The sequence below is a fragment of the Solanum lycopersicum genome, chromosome 9 (genome assembly GCF_036512215.1).
Source record: "Solanum lycopersicum chromosome 9, SLM_r2.1".
NCBI lineage: Eukaryota > Viridiplantae > Streptophyta > Magnoliopsida > Solanales > Solanaceae > Solanum > Solanum lycopersicum.
The window spans coordinates 27,203,217-27,220,301 of NC_090808.1; the positions used below are offsets into that span (position 1 = coordinate 27,203,217).

At 37.6% G+C, this 17,085-nt stretch overlaps 1 protein-coding gene across 1 annotated transcript; it reads left to right on the top strand.

Annotated features, from left to right (window-relative positions):
- Window positions 1–1,640: 1,640 nt before the first annotated feature.
- LOC138338451 (uncharacterized) lies at window positions 1,641–7,356 on the top strand. The gene is made up of 2 exons (XM_069289415.1): window positions 1,641–2,155; window positions 7,130–7,356. The coding sequence occupies exons 1-2, from the start codon at window positions 1,672–1,674 to the stop codon at window positions 7,354–7,356; spliced, it is 711 nt and encodes a 236-aa protein (XP_069145516.1). The 5' UTR covers window positions 1,641–1,671.
- Window positions 7,357–17,085: the final 9,729 nt, after the last annotated feature.

A 17,085-nucleotide genomic window follows, 5' to 3' on the forward strand; every position in this document is an offset into this window, starting at 1 on the left:
AGAGATTGGGTCAGACCTACTTCAGTTACTGAGATTCGGAGTTTCTAGGGCCTTGCAGGTTATTATCGACGGTTTGTTGAGGGTTTCTCATCCATTGCATTTCCATTAACTAGATTGACACAGAAGGAGGTGACTTTTCAGTGGTCTGACGAATGTGAGGTTAGTTTCCAAAAGCTCAAGACTTTATTGACTACTGCTCCAATTTTGACCCTACCCGTGGAGGGAGAGGGTTTTGTTGTATATTGTGATGCTTCTCGGATTGGTCTTGGTTGTGTGTTGATGCAGAAGGGAAGGGTGATAGCTTATGCTTCAAGGAAGTTAAAGGTTCATGAGAAGAACTACCCTATTCATGATTTAGAGTTGGCGGCTGTTGTGTTTGCATTAAAGATTTGGAGGCATTATCTTTATGGTGTGCATTGTGAGGTGTTCACGGATCATCGTAGTCTCCAGTATATATTCAATCAGAGGGATCTAAATTTGAGGCAGAGGAGATGGTTGGAGTTTCTCAAAGACTACGATATGACTATTCTTTATCACCCAGGCAAAGCAAATGTTGTAGCAGATGCCTTGAGTCGGAAGGCGGTAAGTATGGGTAGTCTATCCATGTTACAGGTTGGCGAGCGTCCTTTAGCTAGGGATGTCCAATCCTTGGCCAATAGCTTTGTGAGACTTGATATTTCAAAATCTGGTAAGGTGTTGGCTTATATGGAGGCTAGGTCATCCTTGTTGGAGCAGATTCGGGCTCAACAGTTTGATGATGGTGATTTATGTAAGATTAGGGATAAGGTTTTAAAAGGAGAAGCCAAGGCTGCAATTCTTGATAGTGAGGGAGTTTTGAGGATTAAGGGTGGTATATGTGTTCCTCGTACAGGTGATTTGACTAGATTGATCATGGAGGAGGCTCATAGTTCGAGGTACTCTATTCATCCGGGGGCTACTAAGATGTATCGTGACTTGAAGCAACACTATTGGTGGTGTCGTATGAAGAGGGACATAGTAGATTTTGTATCTCGATGTTTAAATTGTCAGCAAGTGAAGTATGAACACCAAAAGCCTGGAGGTATGACTCAGAGGATGCCCATACCTGAGTGGAAGTGGGAGCGCATTGCTATGGACTTTGTGGTAGGGTTGCCACGTAGCGTGGGTAAGTTTGATGTTATATGGGTCATCGTGGATCGACTGACTAAGTCTGCACACTTTCTACCAGTTCAGACTACCTATAACTCAGAGAAGTTAGCCAAGATCTATATTCGAGAGATAGTTCGTTTGCATGAGGTTCCTATATCTATTATTTCAGATCGTGGAACCCAATTTACATCTCATTTCTGGCGGTCTATGCAGAAAGAGTTGGGCACTCGAGTGGATCTTAGTACAGCCTTTCACCCTCAGACTGATGGTCAATCTGAGCGAACTATTCAGGTTCTTGAGGATATGTTGCGGGCATGTGTGATTGACTTTGGTGGTCAGTGGGACCAGTTCTTTCCTCTAGCGGAGTTTGCTTATAATAATAGTTATCACTCGAGCATTGAGATGGCACCATTTGAGGCTCTGTATGGCAGGAGATGTCGATCTCCAATTGGCTTGTTTGATGCATTTGAGGTTAGATCATGGGGTACGGATTTGTTGAGGGAGTCCTTGGACAAGGTCAAGTTGATCCAAGATAGACTTCTCATGGCTCAGAGCAGGCAAAAGAGTTACGCAGATAGGAAGGTTCGTGATTTGGAGTTTATGGTTGGAGAGAGGGTTTTACTTAAGGTTTCACCCATGAAGGGTGTGATGAGATTTGGAAAGAAGGGCAAGTTGAGTCCAAGGTACATTGGTCCTTTCGAGGTTGTGGAGCGTATTGGTGAGGTGGCATATCCGTTGGCTTTGCCACCTGGGTTGTCAGGTGTCCATCCTGTATTTCATATTTCAATGCTTAAGAAGTATCATCAGGGTGGTGATCATGTGATTCAATGGGATTCAGTGTTACTTGATCAGAATTTGACTTTTGAGGAAGAGCCGATCACCATTTTGGATAGGCAAATTCGGAAGCTAAGGTCCAAGGAGATTGCTTCAGTAAAGGTTCAGTGGAAGCATCGTCCAGTGGAGGAGGCTACATGGGAGACAGAGTCAGACATGAGGATTAAATATCCTCATCTTTTTTATCATTCAGGTTAGCTCTTTTATTTTCCCGTTCGAGGACGAACGTTTGTTTAAGTGGTAGGTGATGTAACGACCCGCTAGGTCGTTTTTAGAACTAGGACTAGTTTGACTCCTTTTGAAAATTTAAAAGGGGTATTTTTAAACTATTCGAAGACTAAGAGTATTTAGTTGGAAAAAAAAAAGAAAAAGAAAAAGAATGGCAGGTTGCAGAATAGTTAGAAAGAATGGTCACATTCCAATGGGTGGGCATTTGTTCTTACGGTATTCGTTTACAAATTAAGATACTAGTTTTTAATAGATTGAGATGGGTAATTAATTATTAGGTGTATATTATATGATTCAACCTTGTTGGAGGGATTAAAGTTAAGTTCTTGACTTGAAATTTAGCAATTTTGAAAAATTTGTCATACCAATATGTATCAAGATTTGGAGTTTGGTTGAAAATATGAGTGAGTCTTAGCGTCTATGATAGACATATAATAATTTGAATGTCTACAAAAATTGCTTACTTACGAATATTGCAAAATTGGTAGATTGGGAACGTTCTGAAACCTTGCGAAAAGGAAAGGAAAGATCTTAAAAGATTCGTGGCACAAGTTCGGCATCTAAGGTATGTTAAGACTTTTTAGACTTGTTGAAGGACGTTTTCCTAATTAAAGATTAAAAATGAAAATAGACAATGGAGTAAGGGGGAAAAGTGGTGGTCTCGTATCAATGGTGTGATGGGCATTGGTACGAGTACCGGTGTTATAAAAAGGAAAATTTCTATTATAGAATGTGGATTAGAATTTGAGAATGCCAAAGCATATGGGCATTAGCTGATATATTATTGACTTGGATTCCTTGTGTGATTGTGTTTTATTTAATTCACCCGTATAGTTGTGATAATTGAGGTGGTTATGTATTATATTCATATTGATTGATTGAGATGCATCATCATCCCCTCTATTGAAATAATATTGTGCACATGCATAGACATGAGACTGAGTATAAGTTGGGCACGTGGAGATCGTCCGTGCTAGGGATGATGAGATGTTAAGATTGTAATTTGGGCACGTGGAGACCGTCCGTGCGAAAATTGTTTGATATTATGATAGTGCGTTGAGATCGTCCGCACAGACACGTGGAGATCGTCCGTGTTGGTATATGGACCTCGCGAGTCCCCCATGGGTCATGAACTCTCGATGTATTTCCGAGGAGTATCATGTATATACGGTTGAGTGAGTACTGGGTTTTCTGAGACATATCATTACATGGCATCATATTGCATTGCATTTCATCCCATCATTCATTCTTGATGACTATATGTTTCGTTTGGTGTTTGGAAAATATTAAATGTTGATTTCCTTTATTGATGAAACTTAAATAGTAAGTGTAATATATATATATATATATATATATATACTTGTACAATCTAAGAATTTATTTTCTTATATAACTCCCGTCACTACTTCTTCGTTGTCGGTCAATGAGACATACTGGGTACACGTGGTTTCGTACTCATACTACGCTTGTTGCACTCTTTGTGGTGCAGATTCGATTCCGAGTAGGAGCACATCTCGTAGAGCAAATTGAGTCCGGCTTGAAGTTCTTGGAGTTGTGGTGAGCTACTTGGCTATTCCGTGGCCCACACCTCCCTCTATCTTTTATTTATTCTTTTATTAGTATTCAAACAGGATATCCCTTATGTTAGATTTGTCATTTAGTTTCAGACTTGCTTCGAATTTTAGAAGCTCTTGTACTTAAGACACCAATTCTTGGGGTGATATATTTTATCTTCCGCATTTCGTACTTATAAGGAACTCATATTGGAGATTCTTGCTAAGCGTTGGTCTTTTTACTCATTTGTTGGTTAGTCGGGTTAATATGTTGGGTTGGCTTACCTATTGGTTGGGAACATAGGTGCCATCACGACTTGCAAAAGTTTGGGTCGTGACAGTCTCTACTATATTCGGTAAACCAATTATAGCTAGATGGGTATACAAAAATTGCTCTGTCACAGTCTCTCAGAAAGTCACCTTAGTAGATCTAATAGAGTTAGAAATGGTAGACTTCGATTTCATTCTAGGCATTGATTGGTTACACTCATGTTATGCCTTAGTCGATTGTAGTACTAGAATTGTTCTTTTCAGTTTTAAAACGAACCAATCTTAGAATGGAAGGGTAGTAACTTAGCGCCTATGAGTCGATTTATTTCTTACCTCAAGGAATGAAAAATGATATCTAAGGGTTATATCTATCATCTAGTTCGGGTTAAGGATTCTATCCTTGAAACCCGAACTCTTGAGTCTATTCTAGTAGTTTGTGAGATTACAGATGTATTTCCATAAGATCTTCCCGGAGTTCCTCTTGAAAGGCAAAATTGTCTTTGGAATCGATAACCTTCCAGATACCTAGCCTATTTATATTCCTCATTACAAAATGGATCCATGAGAGCTTAAGGAATTGAAAGAGTAGTTGAAAGACCTTTTAGATAAGGGTTTCATCAAACCTAGTATTACACCATGGGGTGCACCAGTATTATTCATAAAGAAGAAAAATGGTTCTCTCAGAATATGCGTTGACCATAGACAGTTGAACAAGGTCACAATCAAGAATAAGTATCCCATCCCGTGGATTGATGACTTGTTTGACCAACTTCAGGGTGCTAGTCATTTCTCAAAGATAGACCTCAGATCGGGTTATCATCAGCTCAGAGTCAAAGATAGTGACATTCCGAAAATAGCCTTCACAACTCAGTATGATCATTATGAATTTATAGTTATGTCATTTGGACTAACCAATGCTCCTGCAACTTTAATGGATTTGATGAACAGAGTGTTGAAATAGTATTTAGACTTGTTTGTTATCGTCTTCATTGATGATATCCTCATTTACTCTTGGAGTGAGGAAGAACATGCAAGTCATTTGAGAGTTGTTCTGTAGACTCTCAAAGATCGCCAATTATTTTCTAAGTTCAGCAAATGTGAGTTTTGGTTGAAATTAGTTGCTTTTCTTGGTCACATTGTATCAAGTTAAGGGATCCGAGTGGATTAACAGAAGATAGAAGTAGTGAAAAGGTGGACCAGACTTACCTCTGCTACAGATCTCAGAAGTTTCTTAGGTCTAGTAGGTTACTACAGAAGGTTCGTGGAAGAATTTTCATCCATAGCCTCACCATTGACTAAGTTGACTCATAAGATGGTCAAGTTACAATTGTAGTCAGATGATTGTGAGAAAAGCTTCTTAGAATTGAAAACTAGATTGACTACAACTCCTATCTTGACTCTACCATAGGGTTAAAATGGTTATGTGATCTATTGTGATTCATCCGGAGTTGGCCTAGGTTATGTGTTGATGCAGTGAGGTAAGGTGATAACTTATGCCTCTACAATTTAAGGTTCATGAGAATAACTATCCCGCTCATGACCTAGAGCTTGCAGCACTGGTGTTTGCACTCAATATATGGAGACACTACTTGTATGGTGTTCATGTAGATGTGTTCACTGGCCATAAGAGCCTTCAGTATGTGTTCACCCAGAAGGAGTTGAATCTTTGCCAGAGGACAAGGCTTGAGTTCCTTAAGGAATCTGAGTGTGCATTATCATTCGGGTAAGGCTAATGTAGTAAAAGATGCTTTTAGTAGATTATCTATGGGTAGTGTAGCCCATGTTGAGGACGAAAAGATGGAGCTAGTGAAGGATGTTCATAGGATTTATCGCTTGGAAGTTTGCCTTATGAGCATATCTGACAATAGTGTAACAGTTTAGAATGGGGAAGAATCGTCTTTGGTAGTGGAGGTTAAGGAAAAGCAAGACAGTGATCCAATCTTGCTTGAACTTAAGGGTGTAGTTCATTATCAGATAGTGGAGGTTTTCTCCCAGGAGGAGATGATGTACTTTGCTACCAGGGTAGATTGTGTGTTCCCGATGTGGGCGAGTTTAGAAAACATATTCTTGCAGCAGCCCATAACTCTTGGTATTCTATTCATCCAGGTTCCACTAAGATGTACCACGATCTACGGGAAGTCTATTGGTGGAATGGCATGAAGAGGGATATAGCAGACTTTGTGAGTAAGTGCGCCAATTGCCAGCAAGTCAAGGTAGAACATCAAAAACCAAGGGGTATGACTCAAGAGATAGATATTCCTACTTGGAAGTGGGATGTGATCAATATGTCCTTCATCACATATTTACCGCATACTCGCAGACAACGTGGCTCCATTTGAGTGATAGTTGATAGGATTACTAAGTCTTCTCGCTTTTTGGCGGTCAAGACTATAGATTTGGCAGAGGACTATGTCAAGCTTTACATTACTGAAATTCTGAGAGTGCATGGGGTTTCTTTGTCTATCATCTCAGATAGAGGTTCTCAATTTCCCTCTCATTTCTTGAAGTCATTTCACAACGGTCTTGGTACTCAAGTTAACCTTAGTACAACATTTCATCCATAGACGGATGGGTAGGCAGACGTACCATTCAGACCTTAGAGGATATCTTGAGAGCTTGTGTGATCAATTTCAAAGGTAGCTGGGATGATCACCTTCCTTTTATTGAGTTTGCCTACAATAATATCTACCATTCCAACATTCAGATGGCCCCTTATGAGGCTTTATATGAGTGTATATGTAGATCTCCTGTTGGTTGGTTTGAAGTAGGTAAAGCAACTTTGATAGGGCTATATTTTGTCCTTTATGCTATGGAGAAAGTGCAACTCATTAGAGATAGACTAAAGACAACCCAAAGTCGTCATAAGTCTTATGCAGATGTAAGGAGAAGGAAACGAGATTTCCAAAATGATGATTGGGTTTTTCTGAAGGTCTCACCTATGAAAGGGGTTATGAGATTTGGAAAGGAAGGAAAGCCCAGTCCAAGATATGTAGGCCCTTACAAGATCTTGAAAAGGGTTAGCAAGGTGGCATATGAGTTAGAGTTAACAGCAGAATTAGCAGCAGTGCATCCGGTCTTCCACATCTCACTCTTGAAGAAGTGTCTGGGTGATCCAGCCTCTGTAATGCCATTAGAGAGTGTGGCGGTGAAAGATAGTCTTTCTTATGAGGATGTACTTATCGAGAATCTTGACCATCAGGTCAGAAGGTTGAGAAACAAAGAAGTCGCTTCAGTCAAGGTCTTGTGGAAGAGTCAGTTTGTAGCGGGAGCTACTTGGGAAGCAGAAGCAGCCATAAAAGCCAATGATCCTCACCCCTTTCCTTCCGATTCCATTCCAGCTTGAGGTAATAGTTCCTCTTCAGTTTTCCATTCATTCATGCATAAATTCACTTTTATAATAATGTTCCCTCAGTGTGTACTTGCATTTTCAACGTAATTGCATGTACTTGGAACTCAATTCAGTCAGAAACTCCATTCTCAGTGTTTAGTAGTAGGGTTTGCAGCTCTTTCCCTCTAATTTAGCTAGTTTAGTCTTCATTCGAGGACGAATGTTCCCAAGGGGAAGATAATGTAACACCCATAGCCAAAATAGACCAAAAACTAGATTTACAAAAAAAACAGGCGCAACCAACGGTGGCATCGATGGACCGTATCCTAAACCACAGTCCGTCCTACACAATCATCGATAGGATCAGAAACTCCCAAAAATTTCATCCAAGAAAAATTGGTTAAGTCTTGGATGACGTACGGACTTATGCTTCGTAGGTTAGATGACGGTCCGTAGTACGTGACGGTCGATCAATACTCCCTTCACCCACTTTCTTAAAAGAGCTACAGATGACCAGCACGGTCTGTAAGTGGACCTACGGTCCGTAGGTCTAACCGAAGGTGGAAAATTTCTAGACAGTTAAGGGGAATATGCAGTTGGGTCAACTTCAAATGATAATAATTGTTATCACAAAATGAATTAGTTGTCCCACTACATTCCCACAGATAGATAGTTTAATTATCTTTCCATAGCCACCAACCTTGATAAAATCAGACCTCCAAGTAAAAAGTTATGCCCGTTTTAGTAAAGGTCTGTTGAACAGGCCCTGATGACGGACCCAACGATGGGGCGTTAGGCAGACAACGTACCGTCAGTCCTGGCCATCGTTTGTCCCGACAGCAGCTTTCCCAATGGTCTTTTGGACCTTTCCCACTCTGTTTAAACCCTAAGTTACGTCGTTTTGACCCTAAATCATCATATTAAAGCCTAAAAACATAATTAAAACGTATCGACGTCAAATCATTAAATCAAACTTAGAAAATTAGAAGCAAGAGAAGAGAAAAAGCTCAAGAACCTTAGTTCAAGAACGCCACAAGCTCCACTAGTTCCAGCCTCGAAACTTAAGTATTTTTCCATGGATTTCATCACCATGTATGTATGATTTCACTAGTGGGTTCCTTTCACCCATTGGATCCCTAGTTTTAAGTGACATTCTTGATTTTCTTATCATGATTAAACCTAGGGTTTCTAGAACTTTGATAGATTTTCATGATTTAGTTAAATATATTTTCCAAATCAGATTATCATGTTATTACTCAAATTATCGCATGAATTTCAAAACCTTAGCTATGTATTACTTTAGTTCTTGAATTACACATGCTAGATTAGATATTTCAGCCACTTCAGATATACATACCTCAGTTATAAAATGCATAATTACAAAACTAATTATTGTATTCTCAGTTTGCATATTCAGTTTTGAGCTATCCACTATTTACAGATATTAAGACATAAACATTAAATTTACAGAAATTCATTGGGAGTAGCATAATATCGAGCTGGACGAGGAACCCAAATAGTCCAAGAACTATTAGTCAAGTAAGTTGTAACTCCTTTTTGTGGGCAATCAGTTAAGTGATCACGCTATCAAACCTTTATACCTTTGTCAGGGTATATTGGGTTCTCTCAATGGGGCGTATACATCATACTACACATTTAGCTCTTGTGGTTTTATTATCGGTTATTAGTAGCTCCCACAGTTCATTCAGACTCTCTGCATTGACCATTTATCAGTTTATTCAGTATTTAGTTTCAGCATGTTATAAATTGGTCATCGCATCCAGTTATCTCATAATTCAGTTTATCATGTCAAATTATTATACTTGCTTTTATGCTTGTTCAATTATGTTTTATTTCAGCTTTACTCTATCCTACATGCTCAGTACCTTTCAAATACTGACGCATACGTGTGCTACATCTTCTCGTGATGTAGGATTTGGTTCTCAACATTTAGATCATGCATAGATTGATTTTTGATCTCCTGTTCAGCCGATTCAATGGTGAGTCCTCATTCTTCGAGGACAACAGTCATGAGTGTCATTTCATTCTTTAGTCATTTAGTTTCAATTTTTGCTAGATTTAGCTGGAGGCTTGTCCCAATATTTCTAGTCTAGTTTAAAGGCTTATTTCAGACATAGTTAGATTCAGCTTAGTATTTAGTTAATATTTCCTTTGTATTAAACTCATTTTTTTCAAATATCTCAGTTATAGAATATGGGTATTCCCAATCTTTTAAGATTTGATTATGATTTAGCTTCCGCATAAGTTTATTATCTTTAGTATGCTCATCATCATGCTAGCAGGGTTATCCACTTGTGGTCCTAGGTTACGTGTCCGCGTCTCAGGGGTAGCTCGGGGTGTGACACCTACTATTGAGCCTAATATATTTATGCCTTTTACATTTCATCAAACATATTATATTTGCCTACTAAAATGTGTTGCTTACCATAGCCTATATATTTTCCTTCTAAATTATGTTGGCTACTATATTTGACTAATAAATTATCTTGTTTGTATTAGCTGTAATTATCATTTAATATCTTGAAGACGTCATAGTTTAAAGGCAACATTTCATGGTGTAAAGATGTCATCTCATGGTCTATGAATTTAATTTCTACTAATCATATTCTGAAGGTGTCATGGTCTAAAGAAATCATCTTACATGGCTTGGGGACGTCATACCATGAGCTAAGAATTAAATTCTAGTGTATTATGTCCCTAAGATGTCATAGACTAAGACGTCATCCATACCGTGTTAAGAAAAATACCATTGTCTAAATGGAAAATCACATCATGTTTATAAATTATTTTACATTTAACTTTTATATATGCCCTATTCACTTTATTTAGTCATGTCAAAAGATCCGGGTTTGCATAGACTAGTCGATTGCAAACAAGGTCAACTTCTGCTTATGTTATAACATTGTCTCCCTTAATTTCACTAGTGAAAGCTCCTTCTGTAGTCATGTCCTCTAGACCACTGGGTATGAATTAGGAGAAAGACCTTATAGTGTTAAATTCTTATCGCACGACTTAAGAGTAATAAAAGAAGTGGAATTTTCCTTAACATCTTATATTCTCTCATTCATAACTATGGTGTGCTTCACACTCAAGAAGTATACTCTACTAGATGTGGCTTACGAGACATCATCCTAGGATCGTTCTAAACCTTGTACTCAAATTACCAAGTTTGTCATGATCCAAGATGTAACATGGCGTATAGAATCTCTAAAGACTTAATACAAACCACTTAGTCCTTATAACATAAGAAAATAGAATAATAAGAAAAAAGCACATTTCAAGTCTAAAAAATTTTCATAAAAGAAAGCGGAAGTCTAGACAATTTGTCTCAACATATCCATCTATTACAGTATTGAATAAAATTGGGATGCCCATACAAAATGCTAAAAAACCATTGAAGTCATATACAAAGATTCTTGAGTAAACATAGTTAATTATTCATGTTCTTGTACGGTAATAATCCTAATATACATGAGACAATGTGAGTTGTAACATGATCACCCGGTGTTACCCACACCGAAAAGGGTTGTCCTATTTGCCGACGGTAGAACCATGAATTGTTATATTAGGTGGATCCACTAGCTAAATATCCTATGGGGGCACGTAGTTTATGGGATAAGGGTATTGTTTCTAGAAACCTGGCTTTGACTGAAGTGTGGTCTTCCATCTGAAGAGCTTTCTTTTAGAAACCCAGCCTCAACTAATGTGAGGGATCCCATATCAAATCAATATTCACTCAGTGCTAGGCACTACTCCCACGGAGTACTTATTAAGTCTTGACTTAACTCATGTTTCATTAATGTATGTATAGCTCTTAGATCACGTGTGAGAAAACCTTTCACCGTTCATGTCTACATGTAAGTATTACATTTGGGTGAGAAAGCATTTCAATGAAGAATCTTCATTATGTGAGTAAACATTTCACATCATGTTCATATGTGTTCATGAGAATAAAATTTCAATCAACACAACGACAATACAGTAATCATTGACACTTCACTCTCAAAGTATTCTTAAATCATTTGCATAGATTTCATAAAATATGTATAATCTCTTACTTTGCCCTTTCAAGGTTCAAAGGTTACTTTCAATCAACACATCTAGAATTAAAACATTATGCATGGATATCATCATTATTCATGTGATTCTGTCACTTCATGCATAAATTCATAACATTCTCTTTCATCAAAAAAGACCCACATCATAAGATCACAATTGAGAAATATGAAAATTTCATGGGTTCACGAGGAAACATCATAAAATCATTGTAATTCAGCAATTCATGCTTGATTTCATGAAAAGCTTCTTTCATAATCAAAACCCACATTACATCATCATAATTGGAAAATATAGAAATTTATGGATTTTTGGGGATATATCATAAAACCTATATGAGATTATCAATTCATGCTTAATATAACATAATTCAACCATTAGAATCCAGTTTGAAAGGGACCCATGAATTTTGAATCAAACCCTAACAATTAGGGATTTCTATCACTTTTGAAATTGAGATTTCGAAGGGATTCCATGGATGAAAACTATCATACCTTACTATCAAAGACCAAATAATTAATGTACAAAAGCTTGCTCTTGAAACCTAGCTTAAATCTCCATCTCATTCTTCTTATTCTTCTTATTCTTCAAATTTATGGAGAGAAATATTTTGGAGAGCATGTACTTTGGAAATTATTTTGGGTTTTGGAATAAACGACTTAATTGGGTGAGGTTTGGGGTTAGAATAATTTATATAGAGGTCCTAGGCTTGGGAAAACCAACATAGCTTTGAGTTAAAAATTTGGGAAAAGATACAATAAGTGCATTGACTAGAAAATGTTGAAATGGAATGATAGAGGCCGAAACGGGTCTTCATCATCACCACGTCCCATCAAATGAGTCGTGGTGAATTTTAGTCTGATAATTCTTCACTATTGTGGGCATAAACTTTTATTTTGAGATGGAAATTAGGCTAACTTAGTGGCGTTGGAAAGAAGACTTGGATACCTTTAATTTTATAGGTCATGGCTCACCTAATTCATTTTGAGCTAATAGATATGATCAATTGAAGTTGTTCCTAAAATATAATTCTATTGCAAAGACCTTCACGTGAAACTCCACGAGTCGTGGTGCCTCTCGTAGTCATGATCCAGTAGCTAGGAAACCTCCCCTTAACCCCTAAAAACTAAGTTATCTCCATGACCCCTCCTATGAGTCGTGTAAGTCTTTACGAGTTGAGAAGTGTCTCGTGTGGTGGAGGGAAACTCGGGGAATCCTTAGGGAGCTACTTCCTCACCATCACAGGTGGTCCCACAGGATGTGGTGATCAACACAAGTCGTGAAGGCTCTCATGGAAAGGTGGACAGTGCATAGGGAACTTGAGTGGCCTTGGCCCTTTCCCTTGGCTCTTGCCCTCACCCTTGGATTGTTGCCCTACCCTTATCCCTAGTTTATCTACTAGTTTCCGGGGTTTTACACTTCCAAATATGTCTTATATACTTATATATCTATCGCAATAAAGGACTTCACATCTTTTCACACTACTCATATGATCTTTTTCTCTCATAACATTCATTCTATCACTTCTAATACCATCTTATATTTAAGTTGTTATTTCTTATATTCAAGTCTCATGCCATTATTTTCTTTAAGGAGCTTAGTCTGTTCCTAAATCTAGAACTAAACACGACCTAATTTTTGTAAAACTAGAGATATGTAGGTGACTTGAAAATAAAGTATCGGACCTACCATTTTCATAATCCCATATCATTCCATCTGGCTACACTAACATCATCTAGTAGTCGAAAAAATTAGCTAATCATTCAACGTCTTTGCCCATCAATTCATCCTTCGACGTATAACCCATTTTGAATTGTTATGTGATTAAATATGTATTTTAAAACTGATTTTGTTACATGTTTAAATTTTCATATACATTTAATATTTATAAATTATTAAGTTATTATTATTATTTATATAATTTTATCATTATTAGCCTCTAAATTTGAAATAATTATTTTACTTATCTAATTAACATCTATAATAATTAAGTGTGTTTATTTTAAATGAAAATTATTTAATATTTGTTGTCATGCCCTGAGGTTACTCCCTTGACGTAAACACAGAACCTAGGATTACGAGTGACCCCAAGATAACCTTGAAGTTGGCATAACATAAGCATTCTAAACAATATAGATATACTATGCAAAAGCTTAAAACAATAATTAAATGAAAGTGGGGAATACCTAATACTAGTTTGAATATATTAAAGGGAAAATGCACAAGTATCCCCTCAACCTATGCCCGAAATCCCAGAGACACACTTATACTATACTTAGGGCCTATTACCCCCCTGAACTTATTTTATAAGTAATTTTCTACCCCTTTTTAGCCTACGTGGCAATAGTTTGAAAAAAAAGTCAACCATCATTGGGCCCACAAGATAGTGCCACGTAGGCTAAAAAGGGGTAGAAAATTATTAATAAAATAAGTTCAGGGGGGTAATAGGACCTTAGTATAGTATAAGTGTGTCTCTGAGATTTTGGGCATAGGTTAGGGGGTACTTGGGCATTATCCCTGTATTAAATATACTAAAAGTTCAATAACACTGAAAGATTAAACTCAAATTTAAAACAGAAACTAATATTATATTTGAAAAAGCCTCTCACTGATTAGAGTTGTTGGGACATATCCCCAGCTTACTCTAGCAAAAACTGAAACATAAAATAAAAGACTGAATTCAAAAAACAAGTCTATTGTCCTTGAAGTATGAGGACTCACCACTGACACTACTGAAATGGAGATCGGGAATCAATCTATGTCTAATTTGAATGTTGAGTACTTGAACCTACATCATTAAAGGATGTAGGCCAGAGTATGCATGAGTACTTGGAATGTACTGAGTATGAAGGATATAAAATATAGTTGAAAAAAATATAAACTGAACAAAGCGTAACTGAGCAATGACATAACTGAATATGAAGGTAAATGCTATAATATGCTAAAAAAGCTAAACTAAATGCAATGACCAAGTAATAAATCATGAATAGGACATGCTAATTGAATACCAAAGTATAACCTGAAAACCTAGTCAAATGCACTAAAGTCTGAGTGAGGGAGATACTAATAACCGATATAAAACCATGTGAGCTAAGCGTGGATTCCAATGTATACGCCCCATCGAGATGACCTAATATACCTTACCAAGGGTAAAGATACATGATTGACGTGATCACTAAATTTGATGCCTAACAAAGAGACTCCTATGGGGGCACGTAGTTTTGGGACTATATGGGTACCCTGAACCCTAGTCCAACTTGGTGTTAAGACTAATCCTCCTAGAAATTTTTACAATACAACATAACTAAAATATACTAGATAGCTCAATATTCTGACATGCTAACTAGAATGTGACATTTAAGTAATGATAATGACATATTCAATATGTGAGGCATGAATATTTGTTTATCTAACCTAGCTAGTGTAATTCATGACCTAAATGAATCCACACAACTAGGGTTATGAGTTTAATGCAAGAAACTAATATGATGGGTCGCAGTGGCATCTAAGCATAATATGATTAAGAACACTATAACAATAAAATCACAACCATATCTAAGGTTCTAGAAACCCTATGTCTAAAAAATATATGGGGAATCGAGAAATTAAATGAATTTTAGGGACCTGGTGGATGAAAGGCACGCATTAGTGAATTACCACCTACCTGGTGGCAAAATTCATAAAGAAATCTTTTGATTTCATGGTTGGAACTGTGGAAAACGTATTCCATTCTTGGAGAAAGTTTGGTCGGTTGTCTCTAGTTTTCTTACTCTAAGTTTTTCATGAATTAAGGAGAATGATCGAGTCTGGTAGGTTCTGATTAAGTTACCAGGCTTAAATTAACAGAAAAAACTACGTAGTTTAGGGGATAAATGATGTAGTTTAGGTGTCCAACGCATAAGGGAAAAGACCAAAATGACCCACTTATGAATCTGTGGAAGTCGACCACATCCCCAGTGACGCACGTTCACTAGGACCACGATTGGTCAACTGGGTCTTGTTCTATTCACCTCTAGCTGCTGGTTTCTGGGTGGTCCAACCATGAGCCTTACCAAGACCCGTGTGAAAGACCACAGACCATGAAGGGTATTATGGTTCTTCTCTTAGGCTAGGTGTTGTGGTGGAGGAGGTTAGATGCCACTGCGACCTATCATCAAGACCATGACACATAGAGAGATCCAAGGTCTGATGCATAGGCTTGGTGAGTCCAGTCTATCCTCCATGAGCCAGCCCACAACTTGTGAGGTGGTTCACGGGCCATGGGGGGCTCCATTATCCATAACTAATTAGAGTGTGTGAACAATAATTAGGGTGATGGATCCTGGTTCACCTTTTGAGGTGGTTCACGGGGCGCGGTTCACCTTATTAAATGGTTCACGAGCTATGGTTCACCTTTTTCTTTTGTTTTCAACCGCAAAGTCTATGTATTATTTCCTAGGTGTTACAATATCTCCCCCTTGGAACATTCATCCTCCAATCAAGGCAAAACTAGTTGGGTATGGAGGAAAGGAGCTCAAATCCCTACCACAAAAACTAAAACCTATTTTTTGACTAGACAAAGTTCGAAGAACATGCAAATAATGTAAGAACAACTTAAGGAATATGATACTAAGACGAAATTTTCACAAGAGTAATCTTATAGACTGGAGAGGAACTATTACCTCAAGCTGAAACAAGATCGGAAGGAAAAAGATGAGGATGCTCGGCCTTCATGGCTTCTTTTGCTTCCTAAGTACCTCCTTTACAAACTGACTCCTCCACAAAATCGTCACTGAAGTGACTTCTTTATTTCTCAACCTAAGAATTAAACAATCAAGGAACTCAATTGGTTCATCTTTATAGGTGAGGCTATTTTCACGACTACACTCTTTAATGGCACTATCTATGTTGGATCACTCATACATTTTTTTAAGAAGGAAATGTGAAAGACTGGATGAACCGCTGCTAGTTCTGCTAGCAACTCTAACTAATAATCCACTTTACCTACCCTTATTAGAATCTTATAAGGACCTACATATCTTGAACTGAGCTTTCCTTTTTTGCTAAATCTCATCATCCCTTCATAGTTGACACTTTCAGGAAATTCCAATCATCAATTTCAAACTCTAAGTCCCTTATCCTTACATTCTTATAAGACTTCTGACGACTCTAAGGTGTCTTAAGTCTATATTTAATGATATAAAATTTTTCGATAGCCCCATGAACTGAATCTTTCCCAATCAAGGCTACTTCACTTACTTCGAACCAACCAATTGGAGATCTTATACTAAAATTGTAACTATTGTTGTAGGTGAACTATATAAGTGGTAGGTGGTCATCTCATTTTCCCCTGAAATCAATTACGCTATCTCTCAACATGTCCTCTAAGGTATGAATGGCACGCTCTACCTGACTAACTGTCTTTGGATGAAATGTTGTGCTAATATTTACTTGAGTACCTAGACCTTTCTAAAATAATTTCCAGAATTGAGAGGTAAATTGTGGATCTCTATTTGAGATGATAGACAAAGAAACCCATGCAACCTGACTATCTTATTAATGTAGAGTTTAGCGTAGTCCTCCGCTGAATACGCTGAAATTGTAGTCTAGATAGCCAAGAAGTGAGAGGACTTAGTAACTCTTTCTACTATTACCCAAATGGAATCATGTTGTCTTCGAGTACGAGGT

What these genes read in the sequence shown, in the direction of transcription:
- LOC138338451 (XM_069289415.1), top strand. Translation starts at nt 1,672, where the DNA reads ATGGCTCAGAGCAGGCAAAAGAGTTACGCAGATAGGAAGGTTCGTGAT. An exon ending in TCATCTTTTTTATCATTCAG is followed by an intron (nt 2,156 to 7,129) that starts GTTAGCTCTTTT and finishes TGGGTGATCCAG; the next exon opens with CCTCTGTAATGCCATTAGAG.